The sequence below is a fragment of the Ranitomeya imitator genome, chromosome 7 (assembly GCF_032444005.1).
Source record: "Ranitomeya imitator isolate aRanImi1 chromosome 7, aRanImi1.pri, whole genome shotgun sequence".
NCBI lineage: Eukaryota > Metazoa > Chordata > Amphibia > Anura > Dendrobatidae > Ranitomeya > Ranitomeya imitator.
In genome coordinates, this window is record NC_091288.1 from 53,900,689 (window position 1) to 53,926,415 (window position 25,727).

At 43.0% G+C, this 25,727-nt stretch overlaps 1 protein-coding gene across 2 annotated transcripts in view; it reads left to right on the forward strand.

The window, feature by feature from the left end:
* Positions 1-1,583: 1,583 nt before the first annotated feature.
* The window catches only part of ITGA4 (integrin subunit alpha 4), a 159,144-nt gene continuing 135,000 nt past the window's right edge, over positions 1,584-25,727 (forward strand). For both annotated transcript variants that reach the window (XM_069733230.1, XM_069733231.1), the window contains exons 1-2: positions 1,584-1,872; positions 2,120-2,241. In XM_069733230.1, coding sequence (XP_069589331.1) covers positions 1,676-1,872; positions 2,120-2,241 — 319 coding nt within the window. In that variant the 5' untranslated portion in view covers positions 1,584-1,675. The remainder of the gene's footprint in view (positions 1,873-2,119; positions 2,242-25,727) is intronic.

Sequence of the window (25,727 nt, forward strand, 5' to 3'; positions counted from 1 at the left end):
TGTTGTGCATTGCTTTCACAACGTGCGTCGGTACGTCGGCCCGACGCATAGCGACGGGCCCGTACCGATGCAAGTGTGAAAGTAGCCTTAATGTGCTCCCTGCTGTTTTTCACCTAGCGTCCAGGTAAGGCTTCCTCCTCACGTCCAGAAGTGGAAGAGTTGCAAAGGTGGTGCATACACCGATTAGAGAAACCAGTAGAACCTCCCTGTTTCCACACCAGTAAATGAGGCAGCAGGTACAAAGCTCTCCCCCTACAAATAAATATTCTGTTTATACTGTGTGATAACTAGCACCTGACATCTGTCAAGGGAAGGGTTGGTTTAAAATGGAGGTCTGTATTGGAATACCTGGTGTTTGTTCTGTATTTTTTATGGAGGTCTGGTGGGTGGTCCGTATTTATGTTCATGAGCCAAAGGGTGTCACGTTCTATTTGTGATTCCAGTGATAGACATGTCCCTTAAAAATTTAAAGGCATATGGAAAAAATGTGCCCAATGCACTACTCTCTTTCTTTCTTTGGAATCTCCCTTCTGAAACATACATATAGTATACCGAGATTTCAATAAGTTGCCAAGTGTATATCAACTTTTTTGCTTTCACCCTAGTTTCGCCCAGCTTCGTCAAAATGTGTGATGGTGAAGACCCTGGTTGGAATGGGGGCATGATGCCACAGCTTATCTAATTCATAGTAAGCTGTTAGATTTGGGGCAAGGCGCACGAATGCAGGCGCCACTTTTCATTAATCGGGTGTTTCTGACTTAAGGACGTCCCCTCATCAAGACCAACGTTAAGAACGCCGGTCTTGATGAATCGGTGCTGTAGTGTGCAGTTATATGAGAAATCTTTGTAAAAACCATTGATCCTCTAACTACATGAGCAAGAACACACTCTTAGGCCATGTTCACTTTACAGTCCAAATGCCCTCCGTGAAAAGAGACTGATATCACACGGACAGCACTAGAACCACTGTTATTCAATTCGACTGTTCAGATGAGTGTTTTATTTCCAGGTACCAAATCCGCATATGAGAAAAATGGCAGTATGCACTATATTCTTCTTCAATATCTTGGATGAGATGCCCTTTTTCTAGTCTTTGGGTGCGCAAAAAAAAAATCAGGTTCCATATGGATCAACCGTATGGTGTCTGAATTTACCGATATGTTGCAATTCTTTGACACGGGAAACGGTATTTGGTCTTTGCAAATATTAATAACTGCTGATGTATAAAACGGATGCCATGAAGATTGAAGACAAACCACCATGAAAACGGACAATGTTTTCGTTATACGCTCTTAGCCTCAGTGTCGTTACTTGTTTAAATAAAGAAGACTAAGGATCTGCAGTAGTGAACTGGAAATAATGGGTTGTAGTCATCTATTATCCGTGTCACAGACAAGCTGTAATTACTGGAGAGAACACACGTCCAAGACTGGTTTCTAATATGCAGTCTCTGTTCTTGGAGCCGAAAACTTAAAAAGAGGAGGAGGAGGAGGAGGAAGAAGCAGGAGTGAAGGGCGGTTACTTAAAAAAAAGTTTTCTTCACTTGAAATACAACATGGGCTGCTGGATGCTGGATACAGACAGTTACCCTGCAATCACAAGGCTCCAGTACACACAAAGTGTCATTCCATTGCTATGAAGACATCACTTTGGGGAAAGCAGCAAAACTTCTAAAATGATCATGAAGAGAGGAGAAGGCTACAAACTTTGCAAACTGTCCAACATCTGGAGTCTTACACTGATCTGTGTTCTCACTGCTATCCCTGCTGGAACTTACAATATAGATGAGGAGAACCCCTTGGTTTTTAAAGGACCAGATGGATCGCTCTTTGGTTATTCTGTGATTTTCCACAGCTATGAAGATAATAAGTGGTGAGTGTTCACGTGAATTTTTGCAAATGTTTGCCATCGTGTAGCTTGTTGCAGCAACCCCTGCATTACATCATAGTCAAGAATGTGAATCTGGTTGCTATCTGCATAATCTGTGAGTAATCTGCATATTCTACTCTTTTTTCAAAGGTCAAATATTTCTGCCTTTGTGATAAATGCCAGGTTTATTTTTTTATTTTTATTTTTATTTTCTTAATGTAATTGTTTTTGCTTATTTATTTTACTCTAGGATTATTGTTGGAGCTCCAAAATCCAATCTGACCACACGCGCAGATATCCGCAACCCTGGGACAATTTTCAAATGCAAAATTGGAGATAATGTTAAAGGGATCTGTGAAATAATGGATGTGGGTGAGTGACGTGTGTCAAGGACGTCTGTCAATGATGTTACATGTTGCCATGTTTCTTTGTTTCCTGGGGAAGTATAACAGTTTTTGTCATCTGATCAACATGTAATAAATGATCTGGCTATATTTCAGTGCTTAAAGGGGTTGTCCACTACTTGGACAACCCCTTCTCAATCCGTATTTTGTCCATAATAAAATAACAACACTTATTTATGCTAACATCCTGTGCCGGCGCCGCTCCAACGGTGTCAACACTGTCTCTCCTGGAGCTCACAAAACAGTGTTACGTCACACGAGCCCTGCGGTAAATCAGTGACCTCTTCACTCTCCCCGCCTTTGAACAAATCTCACTCTCCTCGCCTTTGGACAAATCTCTCTCTCCCCGCCTTTGGACAAATCTCACTCTCCCCGCCTTTGGACAAATCTCACTCTCCCCGCCTTTGGACAAATCTCACTCTCCCGCCTTTGGACAAATCTCACTCTCCCCGCCTTTGGACAAATCTCACTCTCCCCGCCTTTGGTCAAATCACTTACATCTAGAGGAAGTGAGCACGGCTGCTCTCACTTCCCATCCAGTTGTAAGTGATTTGTCCAAAGGCGGAGAGAGTAAATGGCTCATGTGACATAAAATGTTATGAGAGCTTTGAAAGAGACAGTGACGACACCACTGGAACGGCATAAGCCTTATTAATTCACTGGGGACAAACATGCGGATTAAGATGAGGTTGTTCTAGTAGTGGATACTCTCTTTAATTCAAGTGAAATATAAGACCTTTTTCTGGATATTCACTATCGCAGAAAAAAATTATAGTTTTGTGCAGACATGGTTTTACATTTTGGACAATCACTTTTTAAGTGAGGAGTGTCAAACGTTTTTTGATCCTGAGGGCCATATTGTCAAATCAAAGCAACTCCATGGCTGCAGTATTACCTTCTGAGACATTTATTGCAGATTGAAAGTGTTTCCTAATAGGTCCTGGTTCCATTTTTAGGGATACCGCCTATCAGGACGGTAGAGGCACCCTTCTCAAAGGTTTGTAGTTCAGAACGAGGTGACCATGCAATCAGTTCTCTACACTATAATATATGTCAGATGCTGAGTGTTTCCTTTCTCCCATAGACTACAATGAATATGACTGCAGTCAGGCATGGCCAATTCTTCACCTCATCTACTCCTTTCTGTGCTAAAGTAGTCAGGAGACAGGACCCATTATGACATATGTGGCTGGTGCACAAATGACCACACAGCACAACATTCATAATTAGCCGTCCCAACAGTGCTATGCACAACTAGTCTAAATGTGGCATATGGCCCCAAGACCACTTGTTGTGCACCAGTGATTTAAGCTATCCCTTGAAGATTAGTTGATCACAGAAGATCCCTAGAATTAACTGGTTTAGCTAGGTTAATGACTAAGCATATAGTAATTACCATTCTATCTCAGTTATTGGGACGAATGGCCAATTATTTCTTACCATTGTGGCTCTACAGAGCAAAAAAAACACTTTTAACACGGTCCACGACTCAAAGGTCAATGTACTGGGAATTGGGAATTATAGTTTACCCTTTGCATTTTTACCCTTGAAATTATCTGTATAACATAATTCATGTTTATTTGTCCAGCCGAACACTGTAATGTTATGTAATCACTGTACCGTAACATATCATGAACTTATGAACTACATTTTCTATGGATTCCATACTTCTCAGTAGCAGCCAGTGTGACAACCCGTTACTCAAAGGCTGAAGTATCTAAATTTAGTTTTGATGCACATGCCAAAGTAATATGTGACGGTAGATAAACTATTCTGAGTTTAATTTGCATGTTGTTTAGTTTTCCAAGGTTTTTGAATAGGCTCTTTACATTTAGGCTTAAAGGGGTTTTCTGGGACATTAACACTGGTGGTCTATCCTCCAAAGATAGGTCATTAATGTCTGATTGGTGAATGTGTGCACCAGGCATCCCCGCCGATCAGCTGTTTCTGGTATTGGCCAGAACTGCTCAGGTACAGAGCTGCACAGCTCCATCAACGAAATAGTGGTCGTGACCGGGTACTGCACGTTCAACACCTATTGATTTGAATAGGGAGTGGATGTGTAGTACTTGCTTGTGGCCACTATACAGTCGACAGAGCTGTGATGTGTAGCTCCATAGCTCCTAAGGATAGGCCATCAATGTCAAAGTCCCGGACAACCCCTTTAATGGACAAATATATTGCAAGTCTTAAAGGAATACTCCTTAATTTTGTAAGTAGGGGTAAAAATAACATATATCCTGTTTCTTGATGACCTGTGTAAGTGCAACTAGTGCTTGACAAATAGTTCATACATACAGGATGGGAGACCCTAGATACCTCCTAAGATGGTGGTAGACAGATACCATGCAAAGAGCATCATCCAGGAGCTGTTGTTACCCACTAGCTGTCCACAAAGAGCTGTGACTATTATTATTAATATTGTTATATATTTATAGAGCACCATTGATTCCATGGTGCTGTACATTAGGAGGGGTTACATACAAAGTACAGATATCAAACTAACAATGACAGACTGATACAGAGGGGCGAGGACCCTGCCCTTGCGGGCTTACATTCTACAGGTTGGTGGGGATGGAGACAATAGGTTGAGGGTTGCAGGAGCTCCAGTGTTGGTGAGGCGGTAGCTTCGGTAGTGGTGAGGAGGCAGCGGGGTCAGTGCAGGCTGTAGGCTTTCCTGAAGAGGTGGGTTTTCAGGTTTCATCTGAAGGATCCAAATGTGGTTGATATTTGGATGTGTTGGGGCAAAGAATTCCAGAGGATGGGGGATATTCGGGAGAGGTCTTGGAGGCGGTTGGATGAGGAGCGAATAACCGTGGAGGAGAGGAGGAGGTCTTGGGAGGACCGGAGATTACGTGAGGGAAGATATCGGGAGATTAGTTCAGAGATATATGGAGGAGAAAGGTTATGGATGGCTTTGTAGGTTAGTATTAGTAATTTGAACTTAACTAGAATGGAGTGTATATATCAGTACTGTATTTTTCATGATTTTTCTTTAATTTTTATTTTATTGTAACCCCAAAGATCGCTGAATTTGAAGCATGTTCTTCACTCTTACTATTAGGGAAGTATAGTGTGCAGTATTCGCATCATATACTGTGTATCATACAATTAGTAGCTTGGCCAATCTACTTTTTAATGTTGGATCTAATTCTAGTATTGGGCAATACTGTAATAAATGCTATTTGTGCTATTACTCAAATTCCTAGAAAAGGAATGTTACATTATTATTTGTGTTATTAGTTGGCATGAATATAAGCTGCAGGCTCAATGGCTTGGAGACTGATAGAATTGTTCTTGCTTTTTTATGTCATCTAAACAATTCCATGCATTATTTAATCTCACAATCAAATGAGACTCAAGGAAGCTTGTTGTAGTGCATGTGAACACCAAGAAGGATGTGTATGTTTTGGAAAGAACGTGGGGGATGGGAATTTTATCACATCTGCTACATTACATGCCTTGGTGGGATGTTCTGTGCAGGAAACAGAGTTGATCTGAAAAACACAACTTCCTTAAAGTTCTAAAGAAGAAGTTGTTATCCTGTGGTTCCACAGCTGATAGCGGAGCCTAACCCTAAATGCTTTGCTTGTAATTACCTCTAGAAAGGTCATTAACAAAAGTGCTCACCAATGAGGCATGGGGTCACACATATATGTATGAGTACCACATGTGGCCATTTTCATAATATCTGGTCTAAGGTGAGCAGCTTCTACAGGAATGAACTCTCATTGAGAAAACCTAAAGGACCGCATGCGCGCAAAGTCATTGCACTGTAGTATACAGTATAAATTACCATTTTTGCAGAATTGCAATATGACAACTATTTAGCACCTACATGGCCTGTAGTATAAGTCAGTATAATTTGTATTTCATACACAATTCAATAAGAAATAATCATGCCCTGGAAAGAAGGGAACAAACCTCCATAGTCAAGTCCCATATGAAGACACCTTAAAATGGCACTTTATGTTCTCATCACATCTCTGATAGGATTTAGGATTGTGCTATCTCCCTGGCTGTACTGTGTTCATAACACCATAATTTGTAGAAAATGTCTTAGCAAGCGTTAATGAACACAGAATAGCTGATAACTATCCACAGAACGGATGATAAATGCCTGATTAGATGAACAGCATCCTGATTCTCCATTCTTGCTCACTTTGTTGAGTGGGGGAGCATGGTGGTTCAAGACTTCATTCAGATTTATGGGACTGACGGAGATCTCTTGGTCAGTCAAATAAACACTGAATAGGGTTGAAGGTTACTGGCTTATTATTTTCATTTTTTTATCTACATGAATTAATTATTGGATGAATGAATAAATAAATAATCCATCAATGAATGAAAGAGTAAACAAATTAAGATAAACAACCAAATCCAAGGTTCCCTTTCACAGCAGTGTTGTTTGATTTGCCATTGCTTCTCTATATAGCCTTGTAAGTAATAGTTTACCAAACAATTACTGCTTACAATGCAGAGCCAAATGTGACTTTTGAGAGCTTAATTGGCCATGGCCCCATGTATAAGAAAAGCAACAGTTTTGCAAAATGTAAGCGTGTGGTCATGTACAAGTGTACTGATGACAGTAATTACAGAGGATCCAATGAACCAGGAGGGAACAAACAGTCACTGTCTATTGTCATATCTAGGTTGAGGATAAAGCTGTATACTGTATATATACTGTATATTGATCTCTAAAGTTGGCCATACACATTGGGTGACTGGCAGGCCAAAGTTGGTTTAGCCCATCGTTTGGCCAACAGCTGTCTCAGCCGACTCTCCCATACACAGGAGTGCTCTCTTGGCTGAGTACTCATGTCTTCTCTATAAGAAAGCGCAGACTGACATGTTGCCTTGTGGTATATCCCCAGAAGAACATTGCCATCGGCAGTCTGAAATTAGACATGCATGATCAACATCTCTGCCAACCATCAGTCAGCTGGCTTTCCAATATGCTTTAGACCGTCGGGCGAATCCGTCAGTAGTCTAACATATATGGGGGCCTTAATGGTTCAGTAAGACGGGCCTACCAGGGCCAGTAAACATCCACAGATCAGCTACATGCAAAATGATCAGCGGGCATTTACCAGCCTGTCTAGAGTGGCCTACCGTACTTTCGATGTGCACATAACGATTATTTACACACGATGATGTGCTGCCAAGAACAGTGATTTTCATGCTTGCCTAAAAATCAACTCATCCCATAAACAGAAACGGAAATAAGCATACTTAGAGTTGGTGATTAGCGTTGGTGCAAATTGATTCACACGAACCAGCCCATTACCCAATAATCTGTAGCACCTGGATAGAAGCCCTGAGATCTGCCTCCTACAGAGGCTTGTAAAAGTATTCATCCTCTTGGCATTTTGTCATGTTTTGATAACTCACAATCTGGAATGTCACTTTTTTTAGGGTTTGCATCAGTTCATGTAAAGAACATGCCTACAACTGTGAACTTTTTGTTTTCTTTTTATTATGAGTCAGACAACAATTAGGACAACATAGCTGAAAACTTCAGTGTTCATAGCTATTCACCCCCCTAAAGTCAGTACTTTGTAGAGCCTCCTTTTCAAGCAATTAGAGCTGCAAGTCGATAAGTGGATAAGCCTCTGTCACAGTCTCAAATTACTGACAGACTGAAGCAGCTTTTGCTCAAGAATATCCCTGTATTTTGCACTGTCCATTTTCTACATGACTCGGACCATTTTTCCTGTCCCTGCAGTTTAAAAACTTCTCCTGGGCATGATACTACCTCCACCACCATGTTTCACTGTGGTGTTCTTGGGGGTTATGAGCTGTGTTGGTTTTGTGCCAGGCATAGCGTTTTCCTTGGTGGCCAAAAAGTTCATTTGTAGTCTCATCTGACCACAGCACCTTCCTCCATACTTTTGAGGAGTCTCCCACATGTCGTTTGGCAAGCTCAAAACGAGCATTACAATTTTTGTGTGTAAGTAAAGGCTTTGTTCTCCCCACTCTTCCATAAAGGCCACCTCTTTGGAGTGTACAGCTCATTGTGGTAGTAGTGTTACTATAGACTGATACTCCAGTCTTTGCTTGGGAACTCTGCAGCTGCTTCAGGGTGACTTTTGGTATGTGTTCTACGTCCCTGATTACTGCCATCCTTGCCCGGGCTGAGAGTTTTGGTGGGCGTCCCTCTGTTGGCAGGTTTGTTTTGGTACCATGTTCTTTCCCTTTGATGAATCGATTTTATGGTGCCCAGGGGGATCATCAGAGATTGGGATTGATTTTTATAACCCAACATTGTCTTGTACTTCTCAACAACTTTGTCCCTGACTTGGAGATCTCTATGATCTTCATGGTGTTGTTTGGTAAGTGGTGCCTCTTGCTTAATGGTGTTGCAGCCTCTGTGGCCTTTCAGAAAATGTTTGTATACACTGACAGACATGTGACACTAAAGGTACCTTCACACATAACGATTTCGTTAATGATATCGTTGCTTTTGTGACGTAGCAACCATATCGTTAACGAAATCGTTATGCGTGACAGCGACCAACGATCAGGCCCCTGCTGGGAGATCGTTGGTCGCTGGGAATGATCAGGACCTTTTTTGGTCGCTGATCACCCGCTGTTATCGCTGGATCGGCGTGTGTGACGCTGATCCAGCAATGTGTTCACTGGTAACCAGGGTAAATATCGGGTTACTAAGCGCAGGACGGCGCTTAGTAACCCGATGTTTACCCTGGTTACCATTGTAAAAGTTAAAAAAACCAAACAGTACATACTCACATTCCGGTGTCTGTCGCGTCCCCCGGCGTCAGCTTCCCTTCACTGACTGTCAGCGCCGGCCGGCCGTAAAGCAGAGCACAGCGGTGACATCACCACTGTGCTCTGCTTTACGGCCGGCCGGCGCTGACACAGTGCAGGGAATCTGACGCCGGGGGACGTGACAGACACTGGAATGTAAGTATGTACTGTTTTTTTTTTTTTACTTTTACAATGGTAACCAGGGTAAACATCGGGTTACTAAGTGCAGCCCTGCGCTTAGTAACCCGATGTTTACCCTGGTTACCCAGGGACTTCGGCATCGTTGGTCGCTGGAGAGCCATCTGTGTGACAGCTCTCCAGTGACCACACAATGACCTAAAAGCGATGCTGCAGTGATCGGCATCGTTGTCTATATCGCTGCAGCGTCGCTAAATGTGACGGTACCTTTAGATTGCACACAGGTAGACTTCCTTCCACTAAGCATGTGATTTATGAAGTAATTGCTTGCCTCAGAAATTTTTAAGGGCTTCATCTCAAAAGTGGTGAATGCATATGCACATGACAATTTTTAGTTATTTGATCCCATAAATTTAATTTATATCTATATTTTTCTGACTTCACAAAATTAGGCTATTTAGTTCTTATGCATCACATTCAAATTGGGTTACAAAAATATTTAAACACAGATTGCAATGTAACAAAATAGGTAATAAGTCGGGGGGGAGAAATACTTTCGCAAACCACTGTACGTGATGTTAGGGTTGACATCTTGCACTAAATAGAAATTATGATGAAGTGTGATCGCATCCCGGGGCTCACCGTGCAGAGATGGAAAACTGCAGCTAGAAAACAATGGTGGAAGCATGCGGCAAGTGATCTCGAAAACACATGGAGTTAAATGTCACCCTGTGTGAATAGAAGCTAATTACCCAACTCTGTTAGGTTCACAGAGGGGTACTAACTGAGATACTGCTGTCCCTAGACAGTATGGCTCAGCTAGATGCCACGCTAATGAAAATAACACTATGTAAAATCCCCTGTTACTTCACAGGTGAACGCAACCCCCACAGGGACAAGGGAATAGGCAGTGGACACAATCACAGCATATGCAGACACACAAACTCCTCTCCGGAGGTGCTGGAATTCTAAAGGCTATACGCCTGCCCTGAACTCACCCAAACTCCTCTCCGGAGGTTCCGGAATTCTAAAGGCTATACGCCTACCCTGAGCACATGCAGACAAGTTCACACTACCGTTATATTCCACACACATATGATATAAATGATCTTAGCACGCCGGCATGTGCTCCAGAGACTATTTTATACGTTCTGCTTAAGTCCAGTCAGACAGGACCTTGCTCGAGGACCAATCTGGAACTGCCACATCACCCGAGCAGCTGTCGACCGACCACCAATGAGAAGTGGCCACCTCACGAGCATGCTCAGTAGAGTGATTTCTGGACTTAGCCTCTGGAGCATCTGTTTGCCACTGCTTATTGATGATTACCATATCTTTGGTTGGAAGGCCTGCAGTAACCAAGCGTACAGCCCGAGTCTTAGCAAGACGCAGAGACCGACGTCTTTGCTGAGCGGCCCCTACTGTGGCCAGAGCAGAATGGGAGACCGCAGAGGCACACAAGGCTTGGGATCTACCGCGTGCAGTGGGAGAACCCCTGTGCCTAACACTTGATGTCATACATCTTGATTAGCCAGACTGGTACAATGTTATCATTGCGGTGAGCTGCATATGTGATGTTGAACCATGCTGGCTAACGAAAAGATTAGCCATGGATACCGTCAGGTAAGAGGCTTTTATCATGGCCCTCATCCAGTGTCCACAGATTACTGACATTGCTGATAGACTTGGTCATACGACTCAATTTGTACCAATTCCAGTTCTGGTAGATTTGATGACCAAAAAAATTTCAGTCGGCAGATTCATTACAAAAAAGAGAACCCTAAATAAAACCTTACTGGTATTAGATTTAATTTGTTGAATTAGAATTCAAGTTCTGTTCAAAAATTAATAGTATAATAGTCATGGCTTGTAATAAATGAAAAATATTATGATAGCTCGAAAAGAGTCTTATAAATGTGGATTTAGAGCTGTTCCCTGTTCTCATCCCCTCATATGAAGCCACTAAATGAGCATTAGATGCTTACATCTGGGTTTGCCTTTAAGGTACTTCCTACTAGTATAATATACTGTTACCACGAATGGATCATTATAAAATTTAATGAAAAGCAAATGGGAATTCTCTGTCATCATTATATGTCCTCAGGAACTACTTTTTATTCTCCGGGTTTAAGGATAATTTACATTTATGAAGGCATGACTAACAGCATGCATGATAATGTAATGTCACTGCTGCAGTATGCCCTCCTCTGAAAACGACAATGAAAATACTGAATTCATGTCTACTAGGGAAACTGTAGAAAACCTCATTATCAATGGGTGATTGTTACAGACCTGCAAAATCAGAATAGGACTGAGGCACTAGCACCTCAATTTTAGCAAATTAGGCTCTGTTCACGTCTGCATTGTGACTTCCATTCATAACAGAAGCCAGAATGCTGTGCTGACTTCAGTATACAAGAGACCCTAATGCACCTGACAGACCCTACTAAGTTAAAATAGGGTCTGTCATTGCTGTGGAGTGGGTTCTGTTTTTATTTCTGACAGCAAAAATACTCTCTGTGCTGTTCTATTCATCAAATTCATTCCCCATTTGCAATGTGAACAGAGCGTTATTGCTCATGCACAGGGGTCTTCTTTTACAGTTCAGGGGTCTCCCCTATTTGAAATAACCAGCAAAGGCAAAGCAGACAGCTGTGGGCTGACATTAATAGGCCATGTATATTGTACGTTCTCACGCTGCGAGAGGTGACGTCAGTAAGGTTACCGTAGTTCAGCGGCTTTGAACTGCAATAAACTTAATTACCGTATTTTGCGGATTATAAGACGCACCTGATTATAAGACGCACTCCAAATTTTGAGGAGAAAAATAGGAAAAAAAAACTTTTTTAATAAATTGGTGGTGCTTCTTATAATCCATGCATCTTATTGCTTCCTGGGGGTGGTGGCTGCTGGAGGAGGCAAGAGTGGAGCGATGCTTCAGGCCGCCGACTTGGATGAGGAGGTGTTCGGATGTGCTCCGCTGCCGGGCTTGGTGGTGCAGAGGCTCTGTTGACATTTTGTGAAAGCCCAGAGCCCCCGCACTTACATGGTTTACTATGAGGTGGACTCCGGGAAAATGGCTGCTGGGGGGCGGCGCATGCGCAGATGAGATTTAAGCACCAAGATCTCGGGAGATGAGATCTTGTTGTATAATGAACAGAATATAGGCCCTGCTGATTGTCGCCCCAATCTGCCATTGAGAAATGTTGTTGAGATGTCACAAATCCAGGCAACTCATCCCCTCATTCCATGCAGTGAATAGTGGTGGGTTCTTTAGTACATGGAGTGGGTTTTCATTATGGCTGCTCTTCCATATTTTCAGGATTGCTCCCATAATTAGTGTATAAGACAAATGATGAAAATTCAAAGATCCATTTTGATGGATGGGCTGAATTTATTGTGGGCTACACATCATGCTCTGTTTAGATGAGCCACGTCTTTAGGAAACATCAAGATATTGCAGATAAACTGTGGTAGCCACAGCTCGCTATCAGATCAAAATGAAGTAGTCTAACAATATCCGTTTCCTTTTTCCTATTTATTGCATTTATAGGAATTCCTATTTCCTGGACTCACAATAACATCCTATTACTTGACTTATACCCCCCTCTAGCATAAAAAACACCAAATATCAGAATTATCTCCAGTAGGAGAAAAATAAATAATTTTAGCACTTGATGTGATGGTTTTTACAGTTTCTATGTTTGTTTCAGTTATAATTTTGTCTCCCTATAATATAAGCCCCCGATGTAACCTGAAAGATAAGAAAACACGTTAGATTATACTAACCCAGGGGCGGTCCCGCAGCGGTCTGGTTCGATGGGCATCGCGGTCCAGGTCCAGCGCCTCCCATCTTCATAGGATGACGTCCTCTTCTTTTCTTCCTGCCGCAGCTCCGGCACAGGCGTACTTTGTCTGCCCTGTTGAGGGCAGCGTAAAGTACTGCAATGCGCAGGCGCCGGGAAAGGTCAGAGAGGCCCGGTGCCTGCGCACTGCAGTACTTTGCTCTGCCCTCAACAGGACAGACAAAGTATGCCTGCACCGGATCCTCAGCAGGAAGAGAAGAAGAGGACGTCATCGTATGAAGATAGGAGGCGCCGGACCCGGACCGCGACGCCCATCGGACCCGGACTGCAGCGGGAACGCCCCTGGGTGAGTATAATATAACCTGTTTTTCTTACCTTTCAGGTTACATTGGGGGCTTATCTACAGCAATACAGAATGCTGTTGTTCACCCCATGATGCCGGTGGCCTTAGCTCATATACGATGTTTGGGGTGACAGATTCCCTTTGAGGACCCATATGTAACTGCGACCACTGCAGCCACTATACTTATGCCCCTGCCTGCTGCACTGAAAGTAGTAAATTTGCATTTTTGTAACACAATGAGCGTACTTTATTTTTCTGCACAGGAAATGTCAGCAGCGTGTAGATGAGATTTATCTTTTATTTGTCTGCTGCTGTAATCTGTTTGGGATTTTATCTGCACAAATAGTATTATAAGGGACTGGTGATAGATGAATAAGAATATGAAGAGTAGCTTGAAACACTGACTTCTATTATTGTTCTATTATTGCCCATTTTTATGGGCATCAGTAGCATAGCTACCGGGGTGCAGAGGGTGTGGTCACCCACAACCCTGCCCCCAGAGAGGCCCACCCAGAGCTACCTCTGCCCTTAACTACATCGGCATGCTGTGCAGTAGTGCAATGAGACACGACCCCCCAACACTACCGCTCTCCATTGGTGAGACAGAGGCAGAGGCACACTCTGATGTTCTATCTATACGTAGGTGCTATGATATCAGCTCATTGGTCTGTCCGAGCCTCGCATATGGATTCATCAGGATTCTGGATTAGGTGAGTATACAACGTATTTTTTTTTTTTATAAACCTTGTGGTCTGACTGCGCGGCCATCATAAACAATAGGAGACCCTGAAGTAGTGTGTGGGATCCCAAACGAGGGTGTGGGGGCCCTCATAAAATGTAGGGGTCGTTATACAGCATGGAGGTCAATGTGGGGGCCATTATACAGTTTGGGTGTTAATATGGGGCAATTAAATAGTTTGGTGGCTAATGCTGGGGCTATTATCTTGTTTGGGGGCATACTGTTGGCCCAAACTATACTATGTATACTATGTATAGGGGAGCTTTGGCTCCATCAATCTGTGTATAGGGGAGCTGTGGGCCATCATATTGTGAACAAGGAAGCTGGGGGGCATTATATTGTGTATACGGGCTCTGTGGGCCCATCATATTGTATATAGAGAAGCTATGGGCCCTTCATATTGTACATAGGGGAGCTGTGGGCCCATCATAATGTATATAAGAGGGCTGTGGGAACATCATATTTTAAATAATGGACCTGTGAGCCCATGATAGTATGTAAAGGGGAGTTGTGGGGACATTATACTGTATATAAGGGGAGCTTGGGGCTCATCATACTGTGTATAAGGGAGCTGTGGGTCAATCATACTATGTATAGGGGAGCTGTTGGCCTAGTATACTGTGTATGGGGACTTGTGGGCCCATCATACTGTATAACAAGGGGCTGTACATGGGGAGTCTCAGGGGACATTATTATATGTTTAGTGGGCACTTAAGAAGCATTATTGCTATGGGGCAATCAGGGTATTGTGACCGTCAAAGGTGCGCAGGGAGCATTAATACTTTCTAGTGGCAAAATCTGGACATTATTTTCTAGGGGGCAATGTTACCATCTAGAGGACACAAAAGAAAAGTGAACGACTCCATCAGAGCGAACATCAGCTGTAGTCACTATCTGTAACTGTGCTGTAATCACTCGTATGCTCTGCAGGCCTGGTATCCACCACTATATGGGCGAGATTTCTTTTCAGTGGCATCTGTTGAGGTTTCCTTGTTTTCACAATTAGTGGGCTCCTGGTTTGGGCCCACTCAGATGTTTTGCCCCCCTGAGCTGAACCACTAGCTATGCCTCTGATAGTCACCAAAATATTTCAGTAGCATTATTGTTTCCAAATAATCTCTTGTGTGTGGATATGTGTGACGGTGAATAGAGCAGAGAATCAAGTCCAAAGGGACCATGCCTAGTTAATTAACCTTTCCTAACTGACGTCAATAACGAAGACTATTCTGAGAGTTTTTTTGTAATTACGTAGGATGTGTATACGGGGGATTTAGAATGGGGGATGTTTTGCTTATAGTAGAACAGATATAGAATACATTACAAAAGTTTAAAGGGAATATGTCACAAAGTTATTGCTACCCCATCTGAGAGCAATGTTATGTAAGGGCAGACACCCTGATTCCAGCAATGTGTCGCTTACATTACTGGGTGCCGCAGTTTTGATTCAAATAAATTTTTATGCTGCAGATCTACCAGTTCTCAGAATTTTGAGCTCTGTATAAACCCGCCCACACCACTGATGTGTATACTGTGCATAGGCAGAAAACTGCAAATCAGAGAAGGAGGCGTAGTTGGACTATCTGACAGCAGGCCAAGTAGTCATCTAGTAATACTCTCCTGCTGATAAAATAATGGATTTATAAAAACTACAGCAAGAAACCCAGTGGATGACACATTGCTGGAATCAGCTTCTCTGCCTCTACATCACATTAGCTAACAATAGCTAAGGAAAAACTTTGGGCTGTAGAAAGCAATGCTCCAAAGAGAAGTAAGCAAGCAAACTTTCATGTGTCTGTGACATGAAGGTCATCTGGTAGGGAATGTTTATTTGGCTTTGTCTGCTTGACCCCGATTCATACAATTGTAAAACACAAGTTAAATGTCTGACTATTAGCCATGAAGGGAAGTTAAGCTATTAACAGAGTAACAAGACAATGTTATATTTATTGTCAAAAGTGAGCGTGACTCCTCTTCTCTGACTGGCACACATCCTGTAACCCTATAAAAAAGGTAAAAGAGAAAAAAAGCTTTTCATCCAGAAATCGCTAAGAGCAGCTGACTTTCATAGCTCTTTTAACCTTTCATTTGTTACCCACATGCCAGTCATTGGCTTTTGTTACCACATCTTTGTGGGTTAAGGCTGAAATGAGATGGCACACAGCAATCAAGTATATTGATGCTAATGACATACAGACTTTTCAACTTGGCACATAATTCAGCTAAGCAAAAACTTAAAGGAGTTTCACAGCTTTTAATATTGAAGACCCTTCCTCGGAGTGAGTTATCAGTAGAGTTGAGCGAACATGTTCGGAATCGGTCGCCGAATCTGAATTTGCCATATTCGTACCATATTAGTGCCCTATTTGTGCCAAATTTATGTTTGATGATCGGGTCCAAGCATATGCATTAATTTCTACTCCCATTCACTACAATGACGCTCGGGTGCGTTCGGCGAATATTTACCGCCAATCATAATTGGAGCCGAATTTTGAAAAATTTGCTCAACTCTAGTTATCAGTAAGCAATCTCTGGTCATCCCTTTAATTATGAGTGGCAGGGATTATACTAAAAAGACAACTAAAAATGAACTGACCTAAAAAGTCTCACTATTGAATAAACTGTTTTCCTATTTCACTTTTTCATTAAGCAATGCGGCGCACAATGGGGAAAACAAAAGGATCACACAGGTTCAAATCCAATCTGTGAGACCCTTGTTTCTCATAGCCGGAGGATATTTTTGGGAAATTCAAGTAATTCCCATAGATATTTGATTTACAATGAATCCTTCCCAGAAATATAGGTCATGAAAAATCTATTAAAACCTTAAAAACTCTAAAGCAAAACATGCTGATAAAACTTACATATATATTTTATCCTGATAGTCTGAACTTGTTATAAATCCAGTGCGATAAAACTGCAAATTCTGCTCAAATTTTAAAGGGTTTCTCTCCTTTCAGTTAATTTTTAGGAACGGGGTGCAGTTTTGTATAAAAGAAACAAACTTCGTGGTACTCACCCCTCCATTGTCCCCTGGTGAGTCTCTGATGAACTCCCGGTTTCTGGTATTGTATTGGCTGCATAGTTAATGTCACGTCAACAATGCCACAGCCAATTATTGAGGTCAGTGGCTCTAAGTGGGACGTTCCGTCTATGGTGGCGGAGCCGCTGAGATCAGTGATTGGCTGCCGCACTGTCATAAAGAGGACAACGCTGCAGCCAAAGGAATAGTGGAGGAGACTCACCAGTGAACCCGAGGAACACGAGTACAACGCGGTATGTTGTTTGTTTATAAACCTAACCAAAAGGGGACAACCCCTTCAAGTACAGAGAATATCTTATTTCTAGTGATTCTAAAAGTTCCCTCATAAAAATGAGAGTCTCCAAGTTTAATAATGAATACACATGTTTTCCTGAGTTGGCACATTAACATTTTGGAAATATACGTTCCTTAACCCCTTCATGACCCAGCCTATTTTGACCTTAAAGACCTTGCCGTTTTTTGCAATTCTGACCAGTGTCCCTTTATGAGGTAATAACTCAGGAACGCTTCAACGGATCCTAGCGGTTCTGAGATTGTTTTTTCGTGACAGATTGGGCTTCATGTTAGTGGTAAATTTAGGTCAATAAATTCTGCGTTTATTTGTGATAAAAACGGAAATTTGGCGAAAATTTTGAAAATTTCGCAATTTTCACATTTTGAATTTTTATTCTGTTAAACCAGAGAGATATGTGACACAAAATAGTTAATAAATAACATTTCCCACATGTTTACTTTACATCAGCACAATTTTGGAAACAAAATTTTTTTTTGTTAGGAAGTTATAAGGGTTAAAATTTGACCAGCGATTTGTCATTTTTACAACGAAATTTACAAAACCATTTTTTTTAGGGACCACCTCACATTTGAAGTCAGTTTGAGGGGTCTATATGGCTGAAAATACCCAAAAGTGACACCATTCTAAAAACTGCACCCCTCAAGGTACTCAAAACCACATTCAAGAAGTTTATTAACCCTTCAGGTGCTTCACAGCAGCAGAAGCAACATGGAAGGAAAAAATGAACATTTAACTTTTTAGTCACAAAAATTATCTTTTAGCAACAATTTTTTTATTTTCCCAATGGTAAAAGGAGAAACTGAACCACGAAAGTTGTTGTCCAATTTGTCCTGAGTACGCTGATACCTCATATGTGGGGGTAAACCACTATTTGGGCGCACGGCAGGGCTTGGAAGGGAAGGAGCGCCATTTGACTTTTTGAATCAAAAATTGGCTCCACTCTTTAGCGGACACCATGTCACGTTTGGAGAGCCCCCGTGTGCCTAAAAATTGGAGCTTCCCCACAAGTGACCCCATTTTGGAAACTAGACGCCCCAAGGAACTTATCTAGATGCATAGTGAGCACTTTGAACCCCCAGGTGCTTCACAAATTGATCCGTAAAAATGAAAAAGTACTTTTTTTTCACAAAAAAATTCTTTTCGCCTCAATTTTTTCATTTTTACATGGGCAGTAGGATAAAATGGATCATAAAATTTGTTGGGCAATTTCTCCCGAGTACGCCGATACCTCATATGTGGGGGTAAACCACTGTTTGGGCACACGGCAGGGCTCGGAAGGGAAGGCGCGCCATTTGACTTTTTGAATGGAAAATTAGCTCCAATTGTTAGCGGACACCATGTCGCGTTTGGAGAGCCCCTGTGTGCCTAAACATTGGAGCTCCCCCACAAGTGACCCCATTTTGGAAACTAGACCCCCCAAGGAACTTATCTAGATGCATATTGAGCACTTTAAACCCCCAGGTGCTTCACAGAAGTTTATAACGCAGAGCCATGAAAATAAAAAATAATTTTTCTTTCCTCAAAAATGATTTTTTAGCCTGGAATTTCCTATTTTGCCAAGGATAATGAGAGAAATTGGACCCCAAATATTGTTGTCCAGTTTGTCCTGAGTACGCTGATACCCCATATGTGGGGGTAAACCACTGTTTCGGCGCACGGCAGGGCTCGGAAGGGATGGCACGCCATTTGGCTTTTTAAATGGAAAATTAGCTCCAATCATTAGCGGACACCATGTCACGTTTGGAGAGCCCCTGTGTGCTTAAACATTGGAGATCCCCCAGAAATGACACCATTTTGGAAACTAGATCCCCAAAGGAACTAATCTAGATGTGTGGTGAGGACTTTGAACCCCCAAGTGCTTCACAGAAGTTTATAACGCAGAGCCATGAAAATTAAAAAAAAAAATTATTTTCTCAAAAATGATCTTTTAGCCTGCAATTTTTTATTTTCCCAAGGGTAACAGGAGAAATTTGACCCCAAAAGTTGTTGTCCAGTTTCTCCTGAGTACGCTGATACCCCATATGTGGGGGTAAATCACTGTTTGGGCACATGCCGGGGCTCGGAAGTGAAGTAGTGACGTTTTGAAATGCAGACTTTGATGGAATGCTCTGTGGGCGTCACGTTGCGTTTGCAGAGCCCCTGATGTGGCTTAACAGTAGAAACCCCCCACAAGTGACCCCATTTTGGAAACTAGACCCCCAAAGGAACTTATCTAGATGTGTGGTGAGCACTTTGAACCCCCAAGTGCTTCATAGAAGTTTATAATGCAGAGCCGTGAAAATAATAAATACGTTTTCTTTCCTCAAAAATAATTATTTAGCCCAGAATTTTTTATTTTCCCAAGGGTTACAGAAGAAATTGGACCCCAAAAGTTGTTGTCCAGTTTCTCCTGAGTACGCTGATACCCCATATGTGGGGGTAAACCACTGTTTAGGCACATGCTGGGGCTCGGAAGTGAAGTAGTGACGTTTTGAAATGCAGACTTTGATGGAATGCTCTGTGGGCGTCACGTTGCGTTTGCAGAGCCCCTGATGTGGCTTAACAGTAGAAACCCCCCACAAGTGACCCCATTTTGGAAACTAGACCCCGAAAGGAACTTATCTAGATGTGTGGTGAGCACTTTGAACCCCCAAGCGCTTCATAGAAGTTTATAATGCAGAGCCGTGAAAATAATAAATACGTTTTCTTTCCTCAAAAATAATTATTTAGCCCAGAATTTTTTATTTTCCCAAGGGTAACAGGAGAAATTTGACCCCAATATTTGTTGTCCAGTTTCTCCTGAGTACGGTGATACCCCATATGTGGGGGTAAACTACTGTTTGGGCACATGCCGGGGCTTGGAATTGAAGTAGTGACGTTTTGAAATGCAGACTTTGATGGAATGCTCTGCGGGCGTCACGTTGCGTTTGCAGAGCCCCTGATGTGCCTAAACAGTAGAAACCCCCCACAAGTGACCCCATTTTGGAAACTAGACCCCGAAAGGAACTTATCTAGATGTGTGGTGAGCACTTTGAACCCCCAAGTGCTTCATAGAAGTTTATAATGCAGAGCCGTGAAAATAATAAATACGTTTTCTTTCCTCAAAAATAATTATTTAGCCCAGAATTTTTTATTTTCCTAAGGGTTACAGGAGAAATTGGACCCCAAAAGTTGTTGTCCAGTTTCTCCTGAGTACGCTGATACCCCATGAGTGGGGGTAAACCACTGTTTGGGCACACGTCGGGGCTCAGAAGGGAAGTAGTGACTTTTGAAATGCAGACTTTGATGGAATGGTCTGCGGGTATCACGTTGCGTTTGCAGAGCCCCTGGTGTGCCTGAACAGTAGAAACCCCCAAAAGTGACCCCATTTTAGAAACTAGACCCCCCAAGGAACTTATCTAGATGTGTGGTGAGCACTTTGAACCCCCAAGCGCTTCATAGAAGTTTATAATGCAGAGCCGTGAAAATAATAAATACGTTTTCTTTCCTCAAAAATAATTATTTAGCCCAGAATTTTTTATTTTCCCAAGGGTAACAGGAGAAATTTGACCCCAATATTTGTTGTCCAGTTTCTCCTGAGTACGGTGATACCCCATATGTGGGGGTAAACTACTGTTTGGGCACATGCCGGGGCTTGGAATTGAAGTAGTGACGTTTTGAAATGCAGACTTTGATGGAATGCTCTGCGGGCGTCACGTTGCGTTTGCAGAGCCCCTGATGTGCCTAAACAGTAGAAACCCCCCACAAGTGACCCCATTTTGGAAACTAGACCCTGAAAGGAACTTATCTAGATGTGTGGTGAGCACTTTGAACCCCCAAGTGCTTCATAGAAGTTTATAATGCAGAGCCGTGAAAATAATAAATACGTTTTCTTTCCTCAAAAATAATTATTTAGCCCAGAATTTTTTATTTTCCTAAGGGTTACAGGAGAAATTGGACCCCAAAAGTTGTTGTCCAGTTTCTCCTGAGTACGCTGATACCCCATGAGTGGGGGTAAACCACTGTTTGGGCACACGTCGGGGCTCAGTAGGGAAGTAGTGACTTTTGAAATGCAGACTTTGATGGAATGGTCTGCGGGTATCACGTTGCGTTTGCAGAGCCCCTGGTGTGCCTGAACAGTAGAAACCCCCACAAGTGACCCCATTTTAGAAACTAGACCCCCCAAGGAACTTATCTAGATATGTGGTGAGCACTTTGAACCCCCAAGTGCTTCACAGACGTTTACAACGCAGAGCCGTGAAAATAAAAAATCATTTTTCTTTCCTCAAAAATTATGTTTTAGCAAGCATTTTTTTAGATTCACAAGGGTAACAGGAGAAATTGGACCCCAGTAATTGTTGCGCAGTTTGTCCTGAGTATGCTGGTACCCCATATGTGGGGGTAAACCACTGTTTGGGCACACGTCAGGGCTCGGAAGTGAGGGAGCACCATTTGACTTTTTGAATACGAGATTGGCTGGAATCAATGGTGGCGCCATGTTGCGTTTGGAGACCCCTGATGTGCCTAAACAGTGGTAACCCCTCAATTCTACCTCCAACACTAACCCCAACACACCCCTAACTCTAATCCCAACTGTAGCCATAACCCTAATCACAACCCTAACCGCAACACACCCCTAACCACAACCCTAACCACAACACACCCCTAACCACAACCCTAATTCCAACCCTAACCCTAAGGCTATGTGCCCACGTTGCGGATTCGTGTGAGATATTTCCGCACCATTTTTGAAAAATCCACGGGTAAAAGGCACTGCGTTTTACCTGCGGATTTTCCGCGGATTTCCAGTGTTTTTTGTGCGGATTTCACCTGCGGATTCCTATTGAGGAACAGGTGTAAAACGCTGCGGAATCCGCACAAAGAATTGACATGCTGCGGAAAATACAACGCAGCGTTTCCGCGCGGTATTTTCCGCACCATGGGCACAGCGGATTTGGTTTTTCATATGTTTACATGGTACTGTAAACCTGATGGAACACTGCTGCGAATCCGCAGCGGCCAATCCGCAGCCAAATCCGCACAGTGTGCACATAGCCTAATTCTAAAGGTATGTGCACACGCTGCGGAAAACGCTGCGGATCCGCAGCAGTTTCCCATGAGTTTACAGTTCAATGTAAACCTACGGGAAACAAAAATCGCTGTACACATGCTGCGGAAAAACTGCACGGAAACGCAGCGGTTTACATTCCGCAGCATGTCACTTCTTTGTGCGGATTCCGCAGCGGTTTTACAACTGCTCCAATAGAAAATCGCAGTTGTAAAACCGCAGTGAAATGCGCAGAAAAAAACGCGGTAAATCCGCCATAAATCCGCAGCGGTTTAGCACTGCGGATTTATCAAATCCGCAGTGGAAAAATCCGCAGAGGAACAGAATACGTGTGCACATACCGAAACCCTAACCCTAGCCCTAACCCTACCCCTACCCCTACCCCTACCCCTACCCCTAGCTCTAACCCTAGCCCTAACCCTACCCCTAGCCCTAACCCTAACCCTAGCCCTAACCCTACCCCTAACCCTAACCCTATTCTAACATTAGTGGAAAAAAAAAAATTTCTTTATTTTTTTATTGTCCCTACCTATGGGGGTGACAAAGGGGGGGGGGGTCATTTATTATTTTTTTTATTTTGATCACTGAGATATAATCTATCTCAGTGATCAAAATGCACTTTGGAACGAATCTGCCGGCCGGCAGATTCGGCGGGCGCACTGCGCATGCGCCCGCCATTTTGGAAGATGGCGGCGCCCAGGGAGAAGACGGACGGGACCCCGGCTGGATCGGTAAGTATGATGGGGTGGGGGGGACCACGGGGGGGGGGGACCGGAGCACGGGGGGGGAATCGGAGCGCGGGAGGGGTGGAACGGAGCACGGGGGGGCGTGGAACGGAGCACGGGGGGGCTGGAACGGAGCACGGGGGGTGGAACGGAGCACCGGGGGGGTGGATCGGAGTGCAGGGGGGGTGATCGGAGCACGGGGGGGTGATTGGAGCACGGGGGGAGCGGACAAGAGCACGGGGGCGAGCGGAGCACTGGACGGAGGGGAGCCGGAGCAGTGTACCGGCCAGATCGGGGGGCTGGGGGGGCGATCGGTGGGGTGGGGGCACATTAGTATTTCCAGCCATGGCCGATGATATTTCAGCATCGGCCATGGCTGGATTGTAATATTTCACCCGTTATAATAGGTGAAATATTACAAATCGCTCTGATTGGCAGTTTCACTTTCAACAGCCAATCAGAGCGATCGTAGCCACGAGGGGGTGAAGCCACCCCCCCTGGGCTAAACTACCACTCCCCCTGTCCCTGCAGATCGGGTGAAATGGGAGTTAACCCTTTCACCCGATCTGCAGGGACGCGATCTTTCCATGACGCCACATAGGCGTCATGGGTCGGAATGGCACCGACTTTCATGACGCCTACGTGGCGTCATGGGTCGGGAAGGGGTTAATTTACATTCTCCGTAAAAACAATGTAAACAATTTATTTAGCAGTGTTCGGAATAATTGGCTGGGGTGTGCCTCATGGTAGGGATGACGGTTCGGTAAAGTATGGTGCACACATTTTTAGGCTTTAGCTAAGTTGGTAAATATGGTTATAGAATTAGTGTGGTGTGTGGATGAGAATGCTGCATAGGTACGGCACCGGATTGGACTGAAGAGTTACATGGCAAGTTTATGAATTGCCTACTCAAAACGAGTCATCAGAACACCATGAAAGTGCAGCGTTTTTTCCTTGAGTTCATAAATATAGCACTAAATATAGGCCTGCAGCTAGGCTTGGACTGGCCCATAGGGCAACCGGTGAATCCCCTGGTGGGCCCCTGTGCAGGAGTTTTTCCCCCACCCTCCCTATATAAGCAGTATTTGGCACAATATACTTCATTCACTTTGTACAGAAAAGGGAAGTATCTCATCATTCATTTAACAAACCACAGCTTATTATATTGAAGCAAAGGTAAACTTATGAATGAGGGTAATTTAGTATTTGAACGTAGCTGAACAGTGGGCAGCCAGAGTCAATGTTACTGGTTGGCCCTTGCCACCACAGTCTGACACTGCCTACAGCTTAGATATCAAAAATGATCCAAGAGTAATAGTTGACAACTGGCAATTGTCTTCAGTTTATACTATTCCTCATTGCCTGAAAAAAAAATCCAAACACAACAAAAACACTTTGGCCCCAATTAATTACGACTGGCATTTTGCATACCAATCTTAATGTGAGTAGCGCTGGCGTAAGATGTGCCAAATTCATTAAGAGGAATGTGCCTTCTCATGACTTTTGCACATTTTTCAACTGCCGTGCACCATTGCTACAAGTATATACCCAGCAGGGGGTGGCAGACATTTTTCTTGTAATTTTCGGCACTTTGTAGCTTAAATTGCAATGAATTTGTCCGCATCCTGCCCCCACTTAAGCTCCACCTATTTTTTAAAAAGTTAGTAAAACAGGTTGAAGCAAGCATAAAAAAAATACAAAAGTCATAGTTTTTTTGCAACTTCAAGTAGTGCAAATATTTTGAGAAATTTCAGGGGTTTTACACTGGTGAAAACTGCATTATGAGTCTACTCCTTTATGTGTGAGTCTACCAAAACTTAAAGTTTCCTTGCATTTACCACCATTGATGGATGTAGCTGAAAAAGATTAACTTTTCTCTATTTTAACCTTTTGTGAAGCTAATGGGAAATCAGGCTTCATGCCGTTATCTGCAGCCTATGGTCAGAACACAGGTTTCCATAAACGTCAGTCTGTATTCTACTAATGCTAATTCCTAGGCAACAATTAGGAATTTTTCATTTCGCATACATTATCTTGCTCTATTGTCAAATAAATCGATAAAAAAACAGTCCTTTAATAGATTTATGATATAGGCACTTTAGGAAACTATGGCTTAGAGGAGATGAATCTGTAAAAACCTTCACTTTTCTAATGTGTAATATAAGATCGCTAAGACAGAAACCATAATACTAGAAACAATCCCAAGCCTATATATCCGGACCGTTACAGTCAATAGCCATGGATACTCCTAGCAAAGATGCATACATAAAGAATGGAGTGTATAATCCAAAGTAAAGTAAAAATAATTTTATTTTAATGGATCATTAAGTACTTACAAGGCAAATACAAGATAAAAGACCGTATCAATGCTCTCAAAGATGCCCAAATGTAAGATGGTGCGTTCACACGAGGAAGGCGTGGGGCTCCCAATTAGCACAGCCATGCAGAACTTCACTTTTGCGTGTGTCTCCGACGTGAGTTGTAGCTGGAGCATAATTTCTGGTGTTTGCTAGTGACGTGTACAGGTCAATGATGTCATCGGGGAATTCCCCTTGACCCGCACCGCCATAATGG